We start from the raw sequence: 19,319 nt of genomic DNA, 5'->3' as shown, positions 1-19,319 counted from the left end.
TCCACAGGACCTAAGATTCTGGAGGCATAAGCCACTGGTCTTAGCTGCTCGTGTCATTCCTGAAGGAGCACGGCCGAAAGGGTCAGATCTGTACTTGCTACCTCAATTGCATAGGGGGAAAGTGGGTCTGGAACTTGGAGTGCGGGGGCTGCGATAAGGGCTCTTTTTAAATTGTACACAGCATCCATATGCTGCGGAAGCCATTCCCAAGGGGTTCCTTTCTTTAGAAGGTCTGAGAGGGGGGCTGCTTTGGTCGTGAAACCGTCAATGTGGTTCCGACAGTAGCCAACCAGTCCTATAAATGACCGGAGGGCTGAAACATTCTGGGGAAGGGGCAATTTAGCAATCGAGTCAATCCTTTTGTGCTCGATCTCACGTTTGCCATGCGTGATAATCGTACCCACATATATCACTTTACTATCCAAAATTTGGGCCTTTTTGGGATTCACTTTACAGCCAATTGTCTGTAGTAGTTCCAGGAGTTCAGACAGAAGCATGATGTGCTCTGCCTTGGTGTCTGTCTGCAGTAATAGGTTGTCCACATACTGGACCAGACAATCCGGGCGAGAGAATTTAGACAAACCATTTACCAGCTGTCGTTGGAAAATGGAGGGGGAGTTGTGGAATCCTTGTGGAAGGCATGTCCACATGTACTGCTGTCCTTTAAATGTGAAGGCAAATTTGTACTGGCACGCCTTTGCCAATGGAATGGACCAGAAGCCGTTACTGATATCCAAAACCGTAAAATACTTTGAGTTGAGTCCCTGTTTGAGCATGGTCTCGGGACTTGTGGCTACTGTGGGGGCTACTGCGGGGGTGACATTATTGAGTTCCCGATAATCGATGGTCAGTCGCCATGATCCATCGGGCTTTCTCACTGGCCGAATCGGGGCATTATTAGTAGAGGCTACTGATCTAAGTATGCCCTGCTCTAATAAGCTGTTGATAACTTTTGCGATTTCTCCCTCTGCCTCTTTGGGGAAATCCATATTGCCGTTGGGGTCGAGGGTCAGGTCCTGTAATTTGAACCGGTCCAGACATTCTGCCGCAGTCATGCCTGTGACTGGCAAATGCTGATCTGTTCTTTTGCAAAACTGCCCTAACCTGTTTGTCCGTGCTGAGCGTGGTCGGATCAAAACAATACTCTCTGACTGCGCTAATTCTGTTTGCATACTCACCTACTGTGAGCGTTGCAGGGGCTCTTTCTGACCTTGCCATCCTCCAGACACATTGATTCACTGGATCAAATGACAGGTTGTGTGTGTTCATAAAATCTATGCCTAGAATGTGTTCGGCTGTGTGGGGCAGATCTACTAAAATAATGGGGTGTTTGGTGGTAATGGTCCCTAGCTGAATGGGTACAGGGGCTGTGATGTGTCCCTGCTGTGAGTGGCCTGTAAAGCCGCTGAGGGTGATTGTGGCTGTAGTGGGCCATGTATCCTTTTGCTACATATTGGAGGAATGAATTGTGGTGCGGGACCCTCCTGTGTCCCAGAGTAATTCTATGGGCTGTCCCCGTATCTTTGCTGTAACTACTGATCGTCCGGACCTGTCCCAAAGGGTGTCACAGACCCAAGTGGGGGAGCCCGAACACCGTCAGTCCGTTCTGTCCACGTTTGTCTGTTCTGAATGAGTCCCTATACTATGTATGGGCTTTGCCCTGTTCCTGTTCAGGGTGCCTGTCTGTTGGCCTCTCTGTGATTTCTGCAGTGCGTTGCACTCTCGTGCAAAATGACATAATTGCCCACAGTTGTATCATTCCTGTGGCTTATGTGGGGGGTGGTTCTTTCCTTCATTCACCCAGGAGGGGTTTTGGTGTGCTAGACTGCCTGAATATCAGCCTCTGCCTGTGCCTCCTCGGGCTTCTTAAACGCGGGTTTACTATGGACAGATTGCTCCCAAGCGCGGGACAACCTTTTTAATACCCATTTTTCATTGTGGGCATCTTCTGAGGGGTCATAATTCGCGTACGCTTTCTGTCCTGCCTCTGTGGCATGGGAGATAAGGGTGCGGGTACATTTGGCCATGTTGTCTGGGGACAAATGGGCGTGGTCTAAGTTTCCAAACAGTGCTGTGAAATGGATCCACAGGCGTCCAGCAAATGCTGTGGGGTGTTCTGTCTTTTTCTGCCTGCACTTGTTCAGGCCTTCTATGGGGTCACCACTATTATATCCGATCGCACCGAGGATCGCTGTGTGCATCTCTTCTAGGGTGCCTCCTTCAACGTTCTGTGGGTCTGGAAGGGCTGCTACTACTGAAGGGTCTAAACTTAAACCCCCACCCCGGCACGGCATTGTACTCAGGAAAATTGGGTCTACGAAATCTGCCGCAAATTCACTCGCTTGGAGAAAATTATCGAATCTTTCAGTATATGAGTTCCACCGCTACATGATCTCATCATAAGGTACCATCAATCATAGAGTATCTGGCTTAACTGTCAATATGCCTTAGCATTGAGTGAAACATTTTTTTAAAAAATCGTGCTTTCTACTACATGTAAAGGGGCCAATAGCTGCCTTTCAATTTAAGTCATGTGGCTTTTAGTTTTGAGACTGTGTTAACTATTCCTTCAGGTACAGCAACTTGTTCACTCACATATGAAATGTAATGTTTTGCATTTTGGAATGCGCTCATAGTACCAATACATAAAATTACTATAGCATAATGCAAGAGTATGTAAATCAGTCTGTCTGACCCAAATAAGATATATTGGCTCTGAATTTTCGATCCCCTCCTATAACTTGGTGTAAAATCTGTAGAAACCCTAAAATATGGTGGGGCTGGTTGTTTTTGGTTATTCCTCTCTTTCTTCAGTGATTTTGCTGATCTCCCAGTAAGGTTACTGTGACATAACAGGAGAAGCCCCACCAAAATTCAGAGACACAAATTTGACTGCATTGTGCCTGTTTTTCAGGCACAAAATAGATACCTAAAGATCCAATATGGCAGATGCTCTTTCCACATTGAAGGTGTACCACCCTCCATCTTGAATCAGTCTCTTCCTTAGCTCTTCTGGAATCATTTAAAAGTCTCACTTAAGCAAAGGTCCTACAATCGTTATAGGATCATTTGTAAAACCTAGCACCTGACTCGGCACATGATAATCTTGCTCAGGTAATCATGGTGCTAACAACCAGCAACAAATCTTCCACAGCGCTTTTGAAAACGTTGATCCACAGCATGTAGTCTACCCTCTGAACCTGGTCTCTGACTTTTACTTCTTTTCTGTTGCTGGGCTGCTTTTGCCTGCTTTCACAACAGTTTTTGCTCCAGTCATGAATGGTCTGTCTTTGGAGGTCAAGTGAGATGAGCCAAGAAGATAGGAGAGAGGAAGATCAGCTGGAATAGGAGGATGGATGAGGGCAATGTACAGGAGGCGATGTCTAGAGCAAGTTTTCAAGGAACACTTCTCATACCTCAGCTGCAATGAGGAGCATTGAGTGCCTTTGTTTCATGTGGACGCTGTCCATGAGCTGCAACATTTACCATACAAATCAAACCTTGAAACAAGGCTTGAACGCCTTCCTGTGTGTCGCGAGATCACCATGGCCCTCAACATTTACTTGGCCACAGGGTCAATCCAGGTTGCAGCAGGTGGCATCAGCTGACCCCATGATTTCTGACCAGAAGAGTGAGGCATCAAGAATGGCAGTCAGAAGTTCCATCCTGCTTCACTTCCAACAGTTTAAAGCCACCTCTGAAATTTTGCAGCAAGTACATCCAGTAACTGGCTCAACATGGCAGCTGGGCCCAGTCCCAACACATCTACTGTCAACATTAATGATAGTGCTAAGTGCAACCCGTGGGAAAATACAATTTGTACATTTCCGTCAAAAAAGAATCAATGTCTAATCCAAGCTGGTGATTATTTAGTTTGAAAACTATTATTTATATGTTTGAATTAAAACCTTTCAACCCTGCGACATTGCATGACACCTCTTGATACTCTTAAAGGTTCATAGTCACCTTCCTGAATGCTCCTATTATGCGTGAGTCAATGAAAGGAAACTAATATGAACCTGATAAAGTCAAAGGGTTAAAGCTACTGCATCAGTTTATAAATTAGAACAGCTTAAACAAAGCCCCATTTCTCTCAGGGGCTGCAGCTGCTCCATGTCTGATTACTCTAGGTTGTAGTTGGACTATCTTAGGCCACCTCCACTGCCCCTGCAAACAGCACTCGGAGTGGAGCGGAGGGGGTGGGGCGGCAGGCAGGGCTGGGGGAGGCACTGAGAGCTGTTAAAATAAACCCACTCAGGATATTCTTGACTTCTTATTGCCATGATGTTCAACTCCACTGTAACAGTAATGATAACAGAAATGACCATTAAATCCAACCTGAAAAGATCCTAGAAATTCTGGCGTTGCAATAAAAAAACCTGAAGTATCTTTTTGTTTCTAAGAGTGCTCCAAAGCTGTGTTCAAAAACAAGAGTTTCTGCCTGCGGTTCCTTTAAATTGCAGCTGCAAATTTAGGAACTGCAGCCACGTTTATTTCCTGCCCCCACTCTCAGCAAGCTTCCACAGACAGGTCCTATTTGTGCCAGAAACTCACTGCGAGAATGTAATAAGATCAATTTTGGGAGATCCTGCTGGAACAGTGTTGTGTGATAAGAGCAAATGGTATATTCACTGCTGTGCTCCTGACCATTTAGTCCCAGGACTGCAGTTACCCTAGTATTTTGCTCATTAATGAAGAATTTCCTGGGAGAAAATTGCAGTGGAAAAGAGGCCATGGAAAGTCACACATGAGGCAAACCCTGGTTGATTTTTTTTGTCCATTTAAATTAATGGGGAGAAAATTGGAAATATTCCAATGCAGATGTAAAATCTTCCCAAATTGATTTTCCTCCACGTACGCAATCCTATACATCAGTGTTTTTCAAATCATTTGGCCCAGGACCCATCTTTACCAACCGGCCATCCTTCGGGACCCATTCCAGCCATCCTTCGGGACCCACCATTTTCACTTACCTTTAATGTGACAGGTTAGCCTGCTTGATCTTCACTTGCTCTGTTATTCAATGTTACATTTCTTATAATGACTTCAAATGATGATTTAAGATCTCACTGCATCTGTTGAAAAAAGATCAAGAGGTTTGTCCTTGAACTTGTCATGCCTTTCATATGCCCTTGAAGTTTTGAAGGTTTTAAACTTTCATTTGGCAATGCTTCCCTGAATATAACACACATGGACTTTGAATCCTGATTTGCAGTGGAACAATTAATAACCCATACCTCAAGTGATCATCTTTATGCAGCTTTGTTCCGGTTTTCAGCTTCTTCTTCATGGGTTGTTCGCCAAAGGCCCTGGAGTTCCCACCAGCAATGCTGGCAGCTGCAAAATGGAGGAATCTCTCGTGCGTTCAGAACATGTGATGTCCGTTTACGGGGCATGGGGACCTGCTCTCTGTCAGGCAGGAAGACTCCAGCAATTAAAAAAAAAATCTGCTCCTCGGTCATTGTGCTGACATCAGGAGGAGGCGCTCTGCTCCACTGGCCTGCACACTGCTGAGGGGGCACACGTGTGCGGAATTGCCGGAATTCTGAAAGCCGGTCATGGCTAGCATTTTTAAAAGCCGATCGTGCTGTTCGACACTTCGTCCCGCGATTGAGAACAGCATGACACATGGCCCCGTGACCCTCCCGAACCCACTCGCGGCCCACTCGCGGGTCCAGATCCTGGGTTTGAAAATGACTTTTTACTTGCAAGCACAATAAGTAAATACTGCCCCAGTCGGCCCTCATATTGTTTTTTTTTGTCCTTCCTTTTTCAGAATCCATAGTGAATTAGAACATCTTTATCATATAGGCTTTATTTTACCACTGATGGGGATATCTGAATTACCAAGTTAAGTCATTCAGGGAATTCTGTGCTGCCAAACAATACTTGAATTTGGAATTGTGTTTCACTTATATCGAAGGAACAGAGGTGCAATGAATTTTAAGACCTGTAGATGGAGAGCTTGAGCTCTCTTTAATCCCTGAAAAAACTAAATCTGGAACATGGCTGTCTTCTATTGTGCTAGAATTTTCTTATAAGAATTTTAAAAAAAGGTTTGGGGATCCAATTAATTCACATTAAGAATATAGGTGCCACATGCTTTAATATTGTGAGAAGATAAAGTTTCTTTTTAATGAAAATAATTCCTCACTTGATTATCACTTCTGGTTTTGACAAATTGTCATCAATCCTGACACATCACCTTTTCTGCTCCAGCTCCGAAACCTTGTGCGCGATTCTCCGGCCTCGTTGCGCACTCGCTCAAGCGTTAGGAGGCAGGTGAATAGAGGGAGAGGCCAAAAACGAGATCTGCGCCAAGCGCCAAACAGTTTGCAATGCAACTGGCACACTCCCATGGGCGAAATCGGGATCTCGGCGTAGCGTGGAGAGAAACCAATGATCAACACTTAAGCCACATTTCCATACAATTAACATGAGTGACCCGTACCCAACGGCCTCCCGTCATTCAGCGGCCTCCCCAGCAAGTGCGCTGTTTGGTATTCCTTTTGAAAAACGTGAACCTGGCGGTAGGGCTTCTGTGGGGAGCAGAGGAGGTGAGTACCCGTATTTGCTCACAGGCAAAGAACCTGAGGGTGCTGGGGTTGCTATCCCAAAGCTCAATGGGGTGAGGGGGGACCCTCGGTTGGGGGGTGGGAAGCTACGGGTGTGGGGCGGCAACCGCTCATAGCACCACTATGCCGACCCCTGAATCAAGTGTCCACGTTCCTGGGGAAATCCATGGCCCTACCCATCTGTCCCACCGACCACCCATAACCCCCACCTACTGCCGAGGCCTCTGGCCATGCGGCTGAACACTGTTGCTAATATGGAATTGGCAATTGTGGTCAAGTGAATTCCCGTGGGTGGGCAGGCCATGTAGCATGTGGGAGTCATTGCCTAGCATCCCAATCACATGCTGATGGCTGGACACTGTACCTGATCACTGCGGGAGGCAACACCACATCCAAACACGCAGGAAATGGTACACAGAAGGTCAGTGAGCACCACGGGGAGTGTGGGGTGGGGGGGGGGCGGATACCTGGAGAGATGGGCAAAGAGTCTGGGTGTCAGCCCACATTGCGGAAGGAAGTGACAGAGGCATCATAATGGTTGTATGAAAAGGTGCTAATGTGTTTTACAAACCCCACTACCGATGGTCCTGCCTCCCCCCCCCCCCCCCCCCCCCCACGCCCCAACCAGTTCCCCACCCCTTACCTACCCCCCAACCATCCCCCTTTCCCGGTGCTCTCAGTGATCCTCAATGTGCTTGACACCCCCCTAGCTCTACCAGTACATTTTGGTGTTTCCCCAGGATACACGTCAGAGGTGGAAGCAGACAGCTGCTGACCTCGTCCTGTGGCTTTTGATGCCCCAGGTGGGCCTCCTTTGGGGCCTCTGCGGCAAGTGGCCCCAGTGCACTTGTCGGCGACACACAGACAGCTGTGCCACCCTGTTCCGTGTGCTGACCTCGAGACACAGTCTAATCAGAGGGGTGGAACTCGGGGTAGCGAATGGCCACCGTTGCCACTCCATGGAATGTATCCGGCTTGGCCCCCAGCGTCACCTCCTCCCGATCGCTGCCCATAGGGGCCTGGGGTTCACCTTGGGATGGAGGGGCAGCTGGTTCAAGCCCCAGCTGGCCCTGCATCATCTGGCTCTGCCAGCCCTGGTGGCTCCCAGTGACTCGCTCCATAGTGTTGACGCCCTCGGTGTTGCTCCTCAGTGACCGAGACATGTTCTGCAGCACCTTGGCAATGCCCACCTGTGACTGGGACTCGCTCCCCAGTGCCTTGGACATGCCCACTTGAGAGCGGGACATGTCCCAAGAACCTCATCATTGTCAGCCTGGTATTGGGTGACATCCCCCCAATAGGGAAGCTCGCTGCAATTCTACCACATGTAGAAATCTTTCCGGAGTATAGTGCCCCCAGACTTTCAGGAACTACAGTTATGTAGATGTCAGGGAAACAGATGGCCAAATCCTATTCTAGCTTCACCCAATTCCTACAGAATTATATTTGAAGCAAGCATTGGTGAATAGTCATCATGGTTTTGGATATGGCCAAATGTCGTAGCACAGTGATTAGCACTGTTACTTCACAGCACCAGTGTCCCAGGTTCAATTCCCACTTGGGTCACTGACTGTGCAGAGTCTGCACGTTCTCCATGTGTCTGCGTGGGTTTCCTCTGGGTGCTTCGGTTTCCTCCCACATGTCCCGAAAGATGTGCTTGTTAGGTGAATTGGACATTCTAAATTCTCCCTCCATGTACTCGAACAGGTGCCAGAGTGTGGCGACTCGGGGATTTTCACAGTAACTTCTTTGCAGTGTTAATGTAAGCCTGTTTGTGACATTAATAAAGATTATTATTATTATAAATGTATTACTCCAACTAATGCAAATTTGGTATCGACCAGCCACCAAACCAGAGACTTTCTTAATTTATGTAGATAAACATGTTCCCAATAAATTGATCCAGTTATTTTCAAGGAAGAGTCTTAATAAAAAAGACATTGTAAAGTTTTTTTGAGATGAGAGATGTTGCAGAAAACCTGCTAATTTTTATTATAATGGCCACACAATTAAGTGCAACCTGACTATTCCCAACAAGGAGTAATCTAAACACACCTCCTTTGACTTTCAATGGGATTCCCATAATTGAATCCCTCACTATCAACATCCTGCGTGTCACCATTGACCAGAAAATTAACTGGAATTGCCACAATAATATTATAGCTACAAGAACAGTTCAGACAACGTATCATGCAGTAGGTCTTACCCCTGACTCCCCAGAGCTTTTCCACCATCTAAAAGGTATACAGCAGGAGCGTAATGGAACAATGTCCACTTGGTTGAAAGAATGCTGCTTCAACAACACTTAACACCATCTAGGACATAGTGGCCTGCTTGATTGATACCCCACCTTAAATATTTATTCTCTCCACTGGTGCATACTGTCTGGAGTCTGTACCATCTACACAATACACTGGAGCAACTTAGCAAAGCTCCTTTGACAGCACCTCGCAAAATTCTGATCTCTATTACTGGGATAAAAGGTTAACATCACCGTTTAGCAACTCCACTCTAATCCAAACAGAATCCTCACTTGGAAATATATCACTGATCCATCACTTTTGCTGGATCAAAACCTGGAACTCTCTCCCCACCAGCACAATAGATCACCACATGGACTCCAGCAGTTCCAAAAAATGGCTCACCTCCTTCTCAAGATATTAGAGATGGGCAATAACTGCTGGTCTCAGGGCACCCTCATCCTATGAATTAATAATAATTAAAAAGTTCTAACTTTCTGATCTGTCAGAGTTAAGGTGGTCAATGGAAGAGTTCCTTTTATATGTGGGACTGCACCACTTTTAGTACATTTCAACATCCCCCTTCCCATGACTGCTGGAAACTCCAGCACCTGCTCACTGTCCACAGCCTCTTGTCTCAGCTTCACTTCCTCTCAAACCTCAGACGCTTGGTGTAGAAGACAAAATTCTATTCACACGGTGCTTGAGGTGGGGCTGGAGTGTGGGGATGGGGAGGTGGGAGATATGATCCAGACTTTTTCTCGGCTTTCTGCTGATCTTGAACCAGAGATAAAGTGGAGACTAATGGAAGACCTGATAAAAGTTGAGATCTTTGGGTCATTTTATACATTTTCTGTTTTGCAAACTGATATAATATTGAAGAGAAAATGCTCATTGACCTGCTGACCTCTGTGCTCAAGTTCCAGATGTGCTCTCCCAGGAAGTGGAGGTCTGGGTCAGCAGTACATATTCATCAGATTCACTCTTTTGATTCAACATGATACAGCGTAACACTTTGTGCTTGCAAACAAAAGGATAGACATTGCTGTTCTTCACCCTTTTAAAGTGTTAACCACCCATAAAATAATGGGAAGAAAAATGTTATGCAAGCACATTGCGATAATATCATTGGCAATAATTTTGACCTAAACGAGAAGGGGTTTTCTAGACAGTTCTAATAAATTCTCTTCAACTACATCTTGTAGATAAAATACATAAAAACATAATGATAGGAAGTCACATCAGTGGGGTTGAATTCCTGTGTGCTATTTTAAGTACATTGATTAACGTGCTTCTGCCAGATTTCTACTTCAATACAGTTGTTAACCTGCTAAAAAAAAACAACCAATCACCTGAGCAGAGTCGAGTACACAGGGATTTGGAACTTTTTAATGCCACGAAACAGAAGAAACTTAAGCCACAGTTGTGATAATCCTTAAAAATCAAAACTATTTAGAAAAGGATCATGAACACAGTGCGACTGAAAGTATTTTGTTTGGGGAACATGAAAAAGAAAGTACAAAAGCTTATTTTGACTAAACAAAAGGAAAATTTATTGAAGGCTAATTTTGATCAATGGAGTTCTTCATTAATTAACACACAGAGAAATCTAATTCACAGAAACACTGATCATTTGAACAAGGAAATGCGAACAACACAATAACTGGGTTGTTGTTTGGAAAGATCTGAAGTAATAAGAAACATAATGTTAGCAGCATTGCTTAGTTTGTTGGTTTTTGCACGCTTCACGTTTTCCTATAATTTACTTTATTCCCCCAAATACTGGACTAGGTGACCTGTTGTGAACACCAATGTCATAAGATCACTTGTGACATTGAACTACCATCTCTCTATTCCCCTGCTCCAGCGGATTATGTTAGTTTCTCATGACAGCTGATATAAACCATACAATGCTAAGCTGCCATCCTACATTTGTTTTGCTCTCCGAAACACTGAACATAAATGTCTTGACCTTTTGAAAAGTTGTATCATCCAGCCATGGTGGTGACATTTGTTATGCGCCAGGGTTTAGAGAACCCCAAAGTGTATCATGTAGTTCACCTCACCCACAACTTTTAATAGATTGTGGTATGGGGAACACACGGCCCACTCGACAGGTGTGGTACAGCAGAAATGGAAAAGTATTTTTTAAAGCAAAACAATGTTTATTCTATTCTATGTTTATTCTATGAGCTCAAGTTAACCTTTTTAAAACATACAGTGAACATCTTAGCAACCATCAATTCAAATACAACCCCCACTAAGTAATCCTTAATAACTTCCCAAACAACATCCAGGAGACTGAAACACCTTTTAACAGAAGCACGGTTTACATTCACTACTGAGAACATTTATAATTCTGAATTCACCAAATGCTCAAGAGATAGTCTTTTGATGGCAGAGAGAAGAGCAGTATACCTGCTTGGTCTGGCGTCAGCTCCAACACTGAAAACAAAACTAAAACACACCTTGCAGTAAACAGCCTAAAACAAAACTAAAAAGCTCACAGACAGCCCAGCTCCACCCAACCTCTGACATCACTGATAAACACCCATTTCTTAAAGGTACATTTCTTAAACACCCATTTCTTAAAGGTACTCTCACATGACACATTATCAAGCCTCAAAAATACCACAGGTGCCTATGGAACCAGCTGCACCTTCTGTGTAGCTGCAGCTACCATCAACCGGATTTGCTGTTGCTCTCTTATCCAATGGCACTTGTTACATCTATGCCTTAGGGGTGTCATCATTATCTATACCAGGAGGGTGGTATCTACATCAAAGATAAACTAGTTATTTTACAGCTGTTCCAAAAATGCTTGGTCTATGTTTAAGATTGACAACTAGCTTCCGAGCACAATAATAATAATAATCTTTTATTGTCACAAGTATGAAGTTACTGACCTATTTTCCACAAAGTTCAAGTTGCAGTTCCACTTCTGAACAAAGTCTGCCAGATTCCCTGGACTCTTGTTCAACTTATAAACTTATGTCACAGGGCTAAAGGAGAAAGTGGGAGAATTGGATTGATTGGATTGCTCCACAGTGATATGCACGCAATGGGCCGAATGGCCACCTTCTGTGCCACAAGGCTATGCCTATTTCTCCTTTGCTGTGTGGCACAGCTGCCCACAAGATCAGAACCATTTTCCATAAGGATAATGACTGATAGTCTCCATGATTCCACATCATTTCACAAACTTTCACAATTTTTTTAAGTTATCCCTACCAAAGGCAAGGTCCCAACTTTAACGGCAGGGTTGTTATCCCTGCCTACGAATGTGCTGCATGCACTACCATAGGGCACAACCATTAGCTTGTTGCTAACCTTTTTTAAGCACAGTTCTGCCAACAATGAATCAAATTGAAATTTGAATGATGACACATAACATGCATGTGTGTCTTGAACACTGAAGAAGTTATTGATCTAACTTTAAAAATAGCTTCAGCCTTTGCAACCAGGTTTGCTGTTGAAACTCCCTTCCTTGTGAAGTCTTCCTGGGGAGCAGTGCTCATCCTTGGAATGCACCCACCTAGCTTCATTTGCACTGCTCATAAAGTAAATCAATCTGTAATTAGAAATAGTTTCCATGCTACATACGCACATCAAAGGAGTCTATACTATGCATCATAAATCTGTCAAAGGTCATTCAAAGTCTGTTTAGGACCCACAGTAAAACTCAGCAAGCCAGGTTCAAGAATAAAATAACAGCTCTCAATTGGCACATATTAAAAGAACTCTATGAAACTCAATGCCTGTTAGTGCATGCACTCGATGGGGATCCTTCTGCTCAGCATCATTGGAGTATGTCTGCATTGAATCTGCTTGTCTAAAATGAGTAACTTGGCAGAAGGTGCTTCAGACTAAGGATACGTTTAGCAAAGTAGGTTTTGCTTAAAACTGTCTGTTGTCTGACAGATCTAAGAATGAATACTTCATCAGGTAGATCCTACAAATTTCATTCCTGGTGTCAGGCTTCTCATTTCTGTGATGGATGGAAAATTAAGCAGAGCCCTCTTAGATCCATGTCAGTATCCCAGATACACACAGTGCACAAGGCTCTGCACCAGATGCATATGTTTGTAAAATGACCCTTCTGTGGACTTAACCTAAAACAAACATTGCTTTTTATTAATCAACCCAAAGCATCCTCCTCCAAAGTAGTTCCCACCTTGCTGAAACCAAACCATTTAATGGTAATTTTGGGCAGTTTATTACAAGTACTGGTCTCAAACAGCTATCTGTAGAATGGGATGAAGAGCCAATTGAGCCTAATAATATTAGTGGCTCCCACATTCTATCTGGACAGTGACACTGGAGCTCTGCAAATATCTGTTGCATACTTGTGCAGAATTTCACTTGGTAGTCTCTAAACTCTAATTTAACTTGAGTATATAGAGACAGCTGACAGCCTGCTTATGTTACAAACAATGAAAATTAAATTCAAGGATCCCTCCATGGTCTAACTGAACTTTGGAAAATTGGGGCGTGGTCGAACGGCCATGTTGTGCCCAAACGCACCACGCCACGGTGCATGGTGGCTGATAGAAGCCAGGAGACTCTGCTCCCAGGATCTACCCGGCTCGCAGCACCTTGTGAGATCTTATGTGGTCTTGCGAGGCTTTGCAATGTGAAACTCAAAATCTGCATATTAAAGCAAGGCAGCTAGTCCCACTCTAATATGGAGTTTCCCGAGGCACCCAAGGTGTCGGGGTCTATCGCCTTCACCTCGGAGCGCCATTGAGTACTGGTCTCCACAAACGGGACCGGATGGAATAGCACTCGTGTGGCCTCCCTGGGGATTGGGGGCCCCCAGTTGCATGCCCTTTGGGCAGGGTTGTACCCTGGCGCTGCTGGTGCCACCCAGCTTGGAAACCTGGCAGTGCCAGCCTGCCACCCTGGCAGTGCCACCTGGGTATTTTCTGTGCAGTGGCAGTTGGGCTGGGGTGCCCGGCACTGGTGTTGGGGGTGTGAGGGGAGGCCCAGGGACCCCTTCTTGTGAGTTGGGGCTTGGGGAAATATCAGGGTTCGCATCGGGGACTCCAGTGATCGAGACACCATTTAAAAATGGCATCCCGATCTATCGCTACATTGAGGAGTTTCACCAAGTGGAGCTGATCAGTGCAGAAAGCGAGGCTATGTGCAGCCTCGGCCACGCATTACCCGCTGAGGCCCCCTATCTAACCTGAGTGATGTTTGATAGCGTTGTGTTTCTCACAGCTGTGAGTGCAGGGAAACACACGGCTAAACACGCTCACTATGGGACTTTGTTCCCATTTAGTTAAATCGCGCCCGTGGAATCAGGTGGATTGCAGCCAAACAATGACTGGGGATTCAAAATCCAGTGATTGTAACCATGACTGTGACCTTCTGCACCGTAAATTCTATGACTCGATGTCCTGAAAATGTTCTCACAGTTTCACACCTATGACATTTACTACGTCCTGCAACCACTGATCTGTAACCTGAATTATAATACTAGTTTTCCACTGATGCTTCGCTAAATTTACTTTGTGTCAAAAGCAATAGCAGGAATATCAAACAAAGGTTCCTTCACTTCAGGATGATTCTTTTTAATATTCTCAATCGAATAAAAAACCAGGGCCATGCAATTCTGCAGGGCTACCTCCAAACTGCTGTTAGTTTGGCAGCAGACCTAAAGAAGCCCCAGAGAAATGACATAAGCAGTAATTTTCAGCCATGTACATCGTTTCTCTGGGAGTTCTGCCAGTCTCTCACTGAGGTAACAGCAGGGGACCAGCAGAACCCCTGCAGAAATATTTTAACTCCTCTGATTCGCCATTTTAACCAACAGTCCCACATGTAATAACTTCTGTTTCCCAGGCCATAACTCAGAGATTGTACTGCTAGATATTAAAACTCAGCACTCGTCCAGTATGCTGGGAATTCCACAAACAAGTGATTTTATCGGTTTTTTAATAATTACATATCATTACATATGAAGAAGAGCTAATCAATCTCATATGACATTGCAAATTGGGATTCAAACTCGAGCCCAGCAGGATTAGGGAGCAGGGAGGAACATGGGCTGGGGTGGAGGTGGGGAGGAGAAAGAGATGAGGAGAGAGAGTGAAAGAAAGAGAGACATAGAGAGAGCAGAAGAAAGAAGGGTGAAGCAAATAGGGAGAGGGGAGGGGAAAGGTTGGAAGAGAGAAGGGGAGAGAGAATGAAGGGGGCAGGCGAAGGTGCAGAAGAGGAAAGTGAAGAAGAGGAAGGGAAGGAGGCTGGAGTTGGATGAATGGTGCAATGGGGAAGGGGCAGTGACAGGGACAGTTTTCCTTTGGAGATATACTACAAAGTGGGGAAGGGTCATTGAAAATCAAACCGAATGATGAAGGGTACAAAGATTTTCAACCATGCCCGTTGATGCATGGGTCAGTATGATGAGAGAGCAATTCCACTGACCAAAGTTTAAGTGAATTGCAAAGCACCTGGGGAGGTTATTGGATTTTGCAATCTATGCACAAGGAGGCACAGCAGTCCAGTGACCTGGTGGAGCAAGGTGGACATAATAATGGCCCCACATTCTGGTGAGGTAAGCTCCCATTTCAAGGCGATCTGGATTGGAACATTTTGTCAGCACGAAGGAAAAGTAGTCAGTCGAATGGGGTGGAAATATTTGTGACAGCTTTAATGTAGCCACTGTAAAAAATATATATTGTTCACTTTTAAACAGAATGACATACTTCTTTGCTTATTTATGTGAACATGGCTGTTGGTTGCCGCAATAAAGTCTCAATATCTAAGACACTCACAACAACACTAATGGGTAGAGGCATTCAGAAAAAAATGTTTCTTTTTATCTCACCACAAAATATATTCAGTAGGGCAATTTGATCCTTTTTGAAATGGAATGCAGAAATCTTAATGCATTGTGGATGTTCAAGGAGTGATTTAATTGAATTCATATTCAAAAGGGATGATTTTTCTAGTCTACTCTCCTGGTGGGAAGTCTATCTTGTTAGAAGCATTGGTTGTAGATTCATCCCTCTAACATGTGGTAACCCTATCTTCAACATGTCCCCCCCCCGCCCCCCCCCCCCTCACCCCACCACCCCAAGTAAGACAACATTGTGGAATTGGCGGCGAACAAAATTATTCCTATATTGGAATATGGATTTGAAATACATTAGAACAGGTAAAAAGTAAAAAATATGTTCAAAATATAAATTCAACAAATGTTGGAAATACTCAGCCGGTCTGACAGCAATTGGAGAGAGAAACAGGTCTGTGACCTATCGTCAGAATTGGAAAAGATGAGTCATGATTTAAGCAAATAGAGAAAGATTGAGCTGTGGGAAGGAAGAACTGAAGAGAACGTTTGTGGGCGGGATCCTTCGGTCCCGCTAAAGGTAACCTCCCGTGGCACGTTCCTGGGAGCAGAATGGGCAAGTCACGCAAAATGCCGCAGACTCAGCGGGATTTTCTGGTCCAGCGGCCAATGGTGAACCGCTTCCGCCACCGGAAAACATGGCACGGTGCGGTGTGGGTGCGGGACGTCTCGCCCTGTGAATGGGTAGGAGAGATAAAATGTCAAAAGGGTGATTGTACAAGGCAAATAGAAATATTAATGGGACAAGGAAAGAAACAAAATATGGGTCTAAATGAGATGTACATGGGATAAATAGGTTCATCACCAACAGCAATAATTTATATTTTAATCTAACAAAGAACTTAGAGCTAGACTAGTTCTTAAAGATGATTGGTTTGATTACAAGACACAAATAACAATGGATTGCATTAGCCATGACATTATTTGCACTCATACCTTTAAACCTGCTTCGAACAACTTTGTTGGGCAATTTATATTTGTTGTTTTCTTCATGCAGCCTTTTGCTGTTGGCTATACAAAATTTAAAACATTATTTTAGAATATAACATCTCATAACTTTACATGCTAAAAACTGTGCAACTAAAATCTTGAATGATCGTGGACTGGTGTTAAATTGTATTATAAATTTCTCCATGCAATTTATAGAAAAGTAAATTTCTTGAAACAAGAAAGCAGATACTGCATTTTTCCAGGTGGCTTGCTGTGAGAATGAAGTTAAGAATTTACTGCAGACTCGTTCATAGTTTTTATCATTGTCCCACAGGACTGTGGTCATGCCAATCGCCAGTGAGTTCAATCCAGATGTGGTTTTGGTATCAGCTGGTTTTGATGCAGTCGAAGGTCATGCCTCTCCATTGGGTGGATACAAAGTCAAAGCCAAATGTAAGTCCTTCCAGCTCTGTGCTGTGACTAAGATTGCACAGCAGGAAAACCTGTGAAAAACAAACACTCAAAGCACAACTGTTATTTTGGATTCTGTTCCATCAGGTTATGTCCTCCTACCATAATAACTTAGCTGCTTTCTTCCATGCATGTGATCTGACAAATGAGTCTACAGACTACTGCACAACTTCACTGGCAGGAAGGTTCTTCATCACTCCTCCCTTCCAACTGTTGAACTTGGCTGATTCAACTGGCCCAGACCCCAATACTTATTTCATCTCAGAATCTTTTGACTGATAGCAGTTTTACAGTCTTTCAAAATAATAAAAAAAATTGTGGAAAGCATTTGTAGAAACGTGTCATTTGGCAAAATTTTAACCTTTACTGAATATTTTCAACAGTCAAATCTCAGATCCAGTTTGCAGTTTCTATTCCATTGGGTACATATTGTGATTTAGCTTTCTCACTTGAGCAGTTTGCAGAGCAGGGGCACTAGTTGTGTTTTGGGCCATAGAGGTCGCTTAGGATTATTTGCTCATTCATTTCAAAACTCTGCAGTGCAAATTCACAAAAACTCCTTCATGTAAAACTGTGTATTTTTATGCTGATATTCTCGCCCATGCTGTCTCAGATTGCAGAGATGAAAGGCGACTGTCCTTAACAGCTGATAAGAATCTCAAATGAAAAGATATCAGACTATCTCAATTCATTTTCTAACGATTGCCAGTTCACTGCCTGAGGTTGACAGTTCAACATTGATCTTATTTTACTTTTTCTATATAATATAGAGCAGCCATACAGTGAGACAACAGTCAAAACGAGTTTAATCCAAGATTAAAGTTTAATACAACTGGAAGTCGAAAAGAATACAAGCTGAACTTTATTGAATCCTAGCACTGCAGTTGCACAACACCCTTATCTATCATTGATAACACAATGCTGCAACACCAGAAAACCATCAAGTCAGTCATAGGACACAGTCAAGCTTCTGCTGAACTATGCGTATGTCTCCATATACAGACTTGCTTTCACATAGTGGCATCCCTTGGAACTGCCGTGATCAGGCACAAATGGTTTGGTAAGTAAATGAGACAACATTAAAATGCAGCATTACAATGTGTCCACAGTGCTTCTACCTTCCTCTGGTTTGTTCAATAATACAGACTTCCAGCTATTTTCATAGAATTTACAGTGCAGAAGGAGGCCACTCGGCCCATCAAGAGCACCGGCTCTTGGAAAGAGCACCCTACCCGAGGTCAACACCTCCGCCCTATCCCCATAACCCAGTAACCCCACCCAACACTAAGGGCAATTTTGGACACTAAGGGCAATTTATCATGGCCTATTCACCTAACCTGCACATCTTTGGACTGTTGGAGGAAACCGGAGCCCCCGGAGGAAACCCACGCACACACGGGGAGGACGTGCAGACTCCGCACAGACAGTGACCCAAGCCGGAATCGAACCTGGGACCCTGGAGCCGTGAGGCAATTGTGCTATCCACAATGCTACCATGCTGCCCTTTTAATGTACATCATTTGCTCATTTGTCTGCATCTTCTGTTCTGCAGACACAACTGTATTTCAGTTATCTGTGATAACCAGTTCACTACATTCTAAACATTCTAGAAAATCAGATCATAAAATTAAAGCAAAATACTGTAGATGTTGGGATTCTGCAATAAAAACAGGAAGTGCAGGAAATACTTAGCAAGTCTGGCAGCCTCTGTGGAAAGAGTTAGGGGGCGATTCCCCAATATGGAGCCCAAGTGTCCGTGCTGATGAGACCATTAATTCACAAGACACGTGATTGGAAGTGAACAGTGGTTTTAATAGTCTTACAACTGAGCCTGCCTGCGATGAGATGAACTGGCAGCAGGCTCACGACTGTTGAGCTTTATACTTCCGGTTTGTGGGGGGAGGATTCGACTTCCGGGCGGCGAGCGAGGAGGTCGCAGGGAGAGGGGCTCCCGCAAGCGCCAGGAAGGAACCCCCCCGACAGGCCGGATGGCGGAGGAGGAGAAGCGGCAGCGGAGGAGAAGCGGCAGCGGAGGAGGAGCGGGCGGCGGAGAGGCGGAAGGCGGCGGCGGAGAGGCGGCGGCGGAGAGGCGGAAGGCGGCGGCGGAGAGGCGGAAGGCGGCGGCGGAGAGGCGGAAGGCGGAGGCGGAGAGCAGCGGCGACAGGGAGGCCCAGCAGCGGCAGGTCCAACCCCTCTCCCTCCCCCCCCCCCACGCGGGCCAGGAGCGGTGCGGCAGCGGCGGGCCCT

At 44.9% G+C, this 19,319-nt stretch overlaps 1 protein-coding gene across 1 annotated transcript in view; it reads left to right on the top strand.

Moving 5' to 3' along the window:
• Positions 1-19,319, top strand: part of LOC119966162 (histone deacetylase 9-like) — a 1,160,486-nt gene that overhangs the window by 1,013,487 nt on the left and 127,680 nt on the right. The window contains exon 24 of the mRNA XM_038797463.1: positions 16,936-17,054. Coding sequence (XP_038653391.1) covers positions 16,936-17,054 — 119 coding nt within the window. The remainder of the gene's footprint in view (positions 1-16,935; positions 17,055-19,319) is intronic.

This window comes from Scyliorhinus canicula, chromosome 5 (genome assembly GCF_902713615.1).
Source record: "Scyliorhinus canicula chromosome 5, sScyCan1.1, whole genome shotgun sequence".
Lineage (NCBI taxonomy): Eukaryota > Metazoa > Chordata > Chondrichthyes > Carcharhiniformes > Scyliorhinidae > Scyliorhinus > Scyliorhinus canicula.
The sequence above is the reverse complement of the archived record's forward strand: the minus strand, read 5'-3'. Positions and strand labels throughout refer to the sequence as shown.